General features: G+C 39.4%; 1 protein-coding gene across 1 annotated transcript; it reads left to right on the forward strand.

Moving 5' to 3' along the window:
- The first annotated feature begins 2,120 nt into the window (after positions 1-2,120).
- Positions 2,121-6,954, forward strand: LOC122067969 (serine decarboxylase-like). The gene is given in 8 exon segments (XM_042631801.1): positions 2,121-2,286; positions 2,524-2,811; positions 2,813-2,970; positions 4,510-4,741; positions 4,848-5,041; positions 5,137-5,273; positions 6,218-6,704; positions 6,707-6,954. Coding segments are annotated over 7 exon segments (1,437 nt in total). The 5' UTR covers positions 2,121-2,286; positions 2,524-2,659; the 3' UTR covers positions 6,784-6,954.
- Positions 6,955-7,827: the final 873 nt, after the last annotated feature.

Raw genomic sequence — 7,827 nt, forward strand, 5'->3', positions numbered from 1 at the left:
TTTACAAAAGAGGAAGAATCTGCTAGAAATCTGTAATATGAAATAGCAGCAGCACTTTGTTGGTCCTTTCTGGTGTTGGGTGGATTCCCCCTCCTCATTTGAAACACATTTTTACTAATTTTTTTTCACCTCCTGTATGATATATATTTGTATTGGACATCCTCTGCTATCAGCTTGGTTTTGTGGACAAAGAGAAATGGAAGTGTCTCTTGGCCACTGTATCAACATATGGCAGTACTGGGCCATTGGGCATATGTGCATCTAAATGAATTAGATGATGTTAACATCAAGGAGCTTGGTAACCACTGCTGATCATTGCTGGAATTTCTCTATGAATACACAATTGCAAGCAGCTCATGAAACTGGAGACAATAAGCAAACAGATTGCCTACATACCAGAGATTATCAAACTGGGGACAAGAACCAAACATATTGCCCACATACCAGTATCAACCGGCATGAGAAGAAGATACCCATGCAACAAATCTGTCCATCACGTTATGGCTGCGAGTCTAGCTTCAAATACAAACCCCCTAAGTAGGCCATCGACATTACTCAGGACTCCAATTCATTTCCACTCTCCCCTTCTCACCCTCCAAAGAATAATCTAACCACTTCCCATTCATTTAAAACAACATTACCAGTACATCTTGGGTGTAGCTCCTCTCCAATCACTTGAAAGGACTGACGAAACAACAAAAGATGAGGGAACCACAACGCTTCAGCGGGTCCCATAACCCAAAGCCCACCCCAGCGTTTCACCGATATTTTCAGGTGACTGACTTGACTGACTCAGAGAGGAGGTGTCTCAATTAGAAGAAGAGAAATCAAGTCATACTTTCCCAGCAAAATATCAATAGCTTTTTCTTTCCTGGAAGCAGAATTGTAACCTTTCTTTCCACACGACTATGAAAGAAGTGACCTCCATGAATCTTCGTCCTTCGTTCGGATTTCGATTCCGGTTAGCTTTATTTTCAGTTTGTGGTGCCCGTATAGCCGACCGTTAAAAGCCAGGACCGGGCCAGCCCGATTAATTGCAGCCCGACACGACCGACTGATTGGCAGATTGACTTGTCTTGACATGTTTAAGACCCGTTTATAATTTGATCAGAGCCTATATACTAAGTCTGACACAGTTAAAGAACGTTAAGTTCAATTATAATCTATTTAGAGATAAATGAACTATTAATTTATTTCAAGCAGATTTAAGGTCTGTTTAATCCAATTAAAAGTGGCTCGATAAAAATTGATATTCAACTGATCATTTATAAATAGGACTTTGCCTAACATATGAGGACCGATTACAAAAATGCCGATCAAGATACAAATTTCTAATTTTGAGAAACCCAATTAGGGCCGGTTGAAATCGATCCGATCCGGGGATGACCTGGCCAACTTGGTTGGGATATTTCTTCACTCGGGAGCAAGAGTCCTGGTCACAAAGATAAAGGAAAAATTGGGGTCCACCAATATTCAAAGTGGGGCCACACATGAATGATAAAATATTCACATTTTGAAACTAGTGCTTTCGCACGTGATCAGGAATCTTCACGGCTTAGGGGCCCACATGGAATCTCCACCCTCCAAAGTCCAACTGCCGAGTATCTAGTGGATTCACGTTTTCCACGTCATCTATTCATCAGAACAATCCTGCCATTTTATTTTTGGGAAAATTACATGATTACCCACTTTTGGGTTTTCCTTTACAAAATTACCCACAAAAAGTTTTGGTCAACAAAAATACACAAAATTAGATTTGGATTTACAAAACTACCCAAAACAGTGATTCTCCTTCATCTGCCTATTTGTTTTGTCATTTTTACCCCTGGCCAAGGCTATAGCCGAGGTGGCAGCCCGGCCTGATGGAGGCCTAGGTTCAGCACGGCTTTACGGAGGCAGAGGTGGGGAAGAACTTTGTTGACCAAAACTTTTTGTGGGTAATTTTGTAAAGGGAAACCCAAAAGTGGGTAATCATGTAATTTTCCCTTTATTTTTTTCGATAAAAGCGATTTTGAAGATTGAAAGGGGGGATGCGTGTTTCCCGTGTATGAAGTTTGTCGGTGCATCAGATTACTCTGATCGGACGGTTTTTGGAGTGGAGGGTTATCCTTAGCTGCAATGTCCGAGTAGAAAGAGTGACGCGCCCTTCCGCCCCCATATAAATAGGAAATGTGGCAGGTATATCGAGTCCTCTGAGTGCTGTGGCTCTTCTACATCTCTCGCTTCCGTGTGAGTGTGAGCTTCGTTCGAGCGAATTCGTCCCCTCTCCAGCTCCTAGCATTTCAGGTTTGATTCCATTTGTTTCCTTTGCATCTCGCGGTTCAGATCCGCAATTTTCTGGTCATCTTTCTACGAAAATTATTGTACTTATCCGACATTTCCCCTCCTCATTTCATTTGCTGTCGAGATCTTGTAGCTTCTCCTTTACAGATCTCTAGTTTCTTTCAATTTCGTGGTGGATTTGTGGTTTATGGATTATTTTTCGTCTTAATCTACTGATTCTTTAGCTGCGGTTTCGTTCAGATTGAAGTCTTTCTGCATCTGAGCACTCGATTGGAGCTTCAGTTGTGTCAATACTGCATTTGGAGGGCTTGGAGAGGCGGTGAAGAAGCTAATATCGATACTGGAGTTAGATTCTTGAATTTTAGCTGGAGGCATCATGGTTGGAAGTGTTGAAGTATTTTCCCCTGAGGTGAATGGCAAGATTGAACTGCTTCCGGAAGATTTTGATCCAACTGCTATCGTTTCTGAACCTTTGCCACCTGTTGTTGAGATGGGGCTGTTGTCATTGACGACGGGGTTGAAAGCGGGCTACAGAGATTGTGTTGGGACGGAATGTGCATACAATGTGTCTTGAGGTCACCGAACCTGATGCGGACGACGAGGTCACTGGGGAAAGGGAGGCTTATATGGCTAGTGTATTGGCAAGGTACCGGAAGTCTCTAGTGGAAAGAACCAAGCATCATTTAGGTACGGAAATAGAATCCTATTTAATTTCCCTTATTGATTCATTTTAATCAAACGTTCCCAGCAATTACGTTTCTCTAATGTTATGAATTAAAGATAGGCTAGGTTTGTATTCTTCTCCCGCATTGTGTCCAAATGATGTTATTGTTGGCTTTTTAGGTAAAGTTGTGATGGAGAACTATTATATCGCTTGCCATTGTAAAGGAACAACTGTAGAATTGTGAGGCTTTCCGAAAAGAAATGGAAAACAATTTCGCACTCTTTTTCTTTTGGGTTCAGTGAACCTAAATTTAATTAAGTTGTGCAGGGCATTGATCTACATCTCTGTTTATGGGACACATTTAAGGTTGTTTTCCACGGGAAGATCAAGCAATTAAGCAAATGATTGTTGAATTCGGTTACGAGGAGTTAAGAGTCTTTTGTTTTCTGACCGGAAATGAGAGGACTTTAACATTGTAGGACTACAAAACTCTATTTGCCACCAATCCTTGTTGTCATGGATAGGCTTCAATTAGTGTAAAAATGAAAAATAAAAATTTAAAGGCAATATATATGAGGAAGCATGGTCTGTAGAGCTTGCAAATGTGCCTTCTTAGCTGATAGCATATTTCTTATGTACAATTGGGAGGTTAGTCGTAATATCTGCGTCTGTTCAAATTATTGATCCGGATAACTAATTGAGACACTAAGGAGTAAGCTGGATTGATGCTTTATGCGAGGCAGGACATGACATGACATGACATGACTTTGGTCGGAAAGGATCAAGCACTCTCATCCACTCTTCATACCTGTGCAACTAACAAAAACTCCATTTTTGCATCCATTTTTAAACAAATAGTTAAAAATTTTCATTTATACTTGAGGTGCTTTAGTGGTTGTTAAACTAAGGTAATTATGCTGTTTTTTATACCTAACTTAGTTTAGTCTTTTTAATGTTTGGCATGCCCAAGTATAGAGTGAAAGTTTTTTTTCTCTCTGCTTCTCTGTAGTAAGGATATGGTTGCTGGTCTTATTAGAAATCACATGAAGGGATATACTTGTTTGTGTGCTGGTTTAGAATTCATGCTTGTTACACTTTGTGCTGTATTAATGGATAGTTCCAAAGTTCAGTGTCTTGGGTCTGATACCCACCTCAGGGTGAGTCTCAGACAAATAGATGATGTAGCACACGCCTTGGTTTAGTAGTTGTTTCTTTTGATTTTTTTTTTTTTTTCTGGTAGATAGTTAATTGTCTTTTTCTAAAAAAAATAAATGAAAATTTCCTTAAATTTAGAGAGATGGAAAGGGAGCGAGAGAGAGTCTCTAGGAACAATTTTTTTTTTTCAATTTCTTTTAAGTGTATCTTCTCTGGAAGCTCTAAGTTCTGAAATGTTGGATGAACTAAAAGAAAGAAAAACATAAAATTCTCTCTTCTGAAATCTGCAGTAGGAAACACCGACTCAAACATTGATAAGTTGATAAACATGAAAGTTTCTGGATCTCTTTTTATTCTCGTCATCAAAATATGACCTTTCTTATGTTTGCATTTTAAAATATTTACAGGTTACCCTTACAACCTTGACTTTGACTATGGAGCTCTGGGACAGCTGCAACATTTCTCAATCAATAACCTGGGTGATCCCTTCATTGAGAGCAACTACGGGGTCCATTCCCGACAATTTGAAGTTGGTGTTTTAGATTGGTTTGCCCGTCTATGGGATCTCGAGAAGAATGAATACTGGGGATACATTACTAATTGTGGTACAGAAGGGAATCTTCATGGCATCTTGGTTGGGTTAGTATCTGAAGCTTGTTTTGTCTCAGTTACTCTTTTGTTTTCCAGTGATCAAACAACGAATTCTGCTTGTGAAGGGTTGTTGAGACACTATTTGATTGTGCAGGAGGGAAGTGTTTCCCGATGGAATTCTTTATGCTTCACGAGAATCACATTATTCAGTTTTCAAAGCAGCAAGGATGTACAGAATGGAATGTATAAAGGTTGACACTCTTGTCTCTGGTGAGATTGATTGCACACATTTCAAAGAGAAACTCCTCCTTAACAAAGATAAACCTGCCATCCTCAATGTAAACATAGGTATGATGTTATTCATCTGCTATTCCTATTCTTGTGTTCTGGCTTGTCTCCATTTGCAGGTGCTCATGTCTTGGATCTTATTTGAGAAATTACAGGAACAACAGTAAAAGGAGCTGTTGATGATCTAGATCTGGTTATAAAAACTCTTGAAGAAACTGGATTCACAAATGATCGGTTTTACATTCACTGTGATGGGGCTTTGTTTGGGCTTATGATGCCTTTTGTCAAACGTGTAAGTCCACATTATGTTTTGCGTGATAATCCTTTTGCTATACATACAGAGGAATATTTTGTCAGGATGGATGCTGTCCTCTTTTGTGTACATCTGAGACATGTTTGGGACCTTTTGATGAATTGTTTCTAGTGATTTCTTGAGTCAAAATCTCTGATATTTGGTGATACCATCCATCTGATATAATGCTACACTTTTTTTTTTTTGGTGTGTGTGTGTGTGTGTGTATGCGTGTGCGTGTGCGTGTGTGTGTGTGCGTGGGTGCGTAAGTGGATTTTTTAATCTTCTTGTACTGTTGTACTTGACGTGCGTGCAAAAGTAATCTGGCGGAGTGGATTTTTTAAACTTCTTGTACTGTTGTACCTGAATATTCACTTTGCACATGGATGATATTGTGGTCCATCAACATTCTCAGGGTAAGGCTACGTAGTTCTGGCCCCCCACCCCCAGATCTCACACGGGAGCCTCGTGCATTGGTACGCCCTTTTTTTTTTTAATATATCTGTCCTTAATGACAAAACTAGTGGGATGGCTTCATTGTTCGCTCTCTGTTTCTTCTTTAGCACCATCTCCATCTGGTTCAAGGAAACTATTAAAGCAATGTAAAATATTTTAAGAAGAAAATGACTAATTTTAACAGAAAACGTAGGTGTAAGGTAAATTATAGCACTTCTATTTTCCCAAAGTCTTAAGGTTACTTGAAAGATTTAGTCACCATATTTAGTAAGAACATGAGTTCTTACTCAATTATTTTGGTATTAGCGAAAAGTTTTCATTTTGTTTTTGTTTCGATTTTACTTTTCAAAATTTTCCAACAAACCAGGATCCTTCTTAGATTAAATTGTCTTTTTCATAGATTGATTGATTGATTGATTATTTTTTTTTGGTGCATCGTTTTCAGGATCTCTATTTCCTTATGTTCCCTATTTTGTTTTGATGAGCAGGCACCAAAAGTCACATTTAAAAAACCCATTGGAAGTGTTAGTGTTTCTGGCCACAAATTTGTGGGTTGCCCAATGCCTTGTGGTGTTCAGATAACAAGATTGGATCATATTAATGCATTATCAAGAAATGTTGAGTACCTCGCATCCCGGGATGCCACCATCATGGGTAGTCGTAATGGGCATGCTCCAATCTTCCTCTGGTACACACTTAACCGGCAAGGCTACAGAGGTTTCCAGAAAGAAGTCCAGAAGTGCCTCCGGAATGCTCACTATTTGAAGGACCGCCTTAGAGATGCAGGCATTGGTGCCATGCTTAATGAGCTCAGCAGCACCGTTGTCTTTGAACGTCCAGAAGATGAGGAGTTTGTTCGCCGCTGGCAACTTGCATGCCAGGGAAACATTGCTCATGTTGTGGTGATGCCCAATATCACTATTGAGAAGCTTGATGATTTCTTGAATGAACTGATTCAGAAGCGTTCAACCTGGTATAGGATGGAAAATCGCAACCTCCTTGTATTGCAGCAGATGTTGGAGAGGACAGTTGCGCTTGTGTTCTTCACAAGTAATGCCATTAGCACCACCTAGAAGAGTTTTCTGTATTTTGTTGTTTCTAGTCTGTAGTAAATGACTGTATTCCTTAGCATGAGAAGATCTGTTCGGCTGTTCCAGATTTTTCCCTCTTGGATCTCGTCCTCTATATTCCCTAGTCAACTCATTAAATTTGCTGTGTTCTTTTACTTGTGGAATGTTATGTAGTTTTGCTCAACTAAAACAGTATACTCAGGATAAGTGTTGCCTGGCTACGTTCATGTTTTGCTTCATCTGCCATAAAGGTGATGTTACATCCAATGTATATGGGTGGGTTGGTTCTGCAGGCTTCGGTCTCTTCGCGAGGTCAGTTCTCTAGGCGCCTCAAGGTTGTTATAGCCTTAGTTCATCTTGTAAGACGAGGAGGATTACTTCCAGGAATTTGATAAACAATATGAGCGTCTTCACAAAATGAAGAGCAGTCGGATGAGGGCTGCAGATGTTGGCTCAGTTAAATCCTCTTGGTGGCAATAGAGGTTCTATTAATATGTGGGGGAGCGTCTGGTTTGTGGATGGGTTATCACTTCTATTCCTTCCCTCTCTAGCAAGGTTTTAAAACACTTGGGTTTGGTCTCGTATTAGTCGAAGTTGATATTGGTTTGATAAGGATCTAGAATAGATCACTGGATTTGATCATATGGGACAAATCTACTCGTGTTTTTCAATAAAAATCATTTTTTATTATCATTAATTTTTATGCTTTTTTTTTTTGATAATGTAACCCTTATGCCTTACTATTGGATCGATATATAGAATCAGAGATCGATCATTGATATCAATCCAATTCAGTTGATACTAATCGATTCCATCCAAGTTTTAGAACCACGCTCTCTAGTCATAAATAACTAGTACTGCATCCCCTATCTGTTCCCATATAAGATATCACGTACTGTGGTAGTGTGGTTCACCATAACATTAATCGCAGAAAGATAAGAGTTCAACCAGGAAATTTCTCTGGCAAAAAGAGTGATCATGTGCATGCCGGTAAAATTTCTCTAAAAAAGAGGACTCATTTTTAATTA

Source organism: Macadamia integrifolia, chromosome 2 (genome assembly GCF_013358625.1).
Source record: "Macadamia integrifolia cultivar HAES 741 chromosome 2, SCU_Mint_v3, whole genome shotgun sequence".
Taxonomy (NCBI): domain Eukaryota; kingdom Viridiplantae; phylum Streptophyta; class Magnoliopsida; order Proteales; family Proteaceae; genus Macadamia; species Macadamia integrifolia.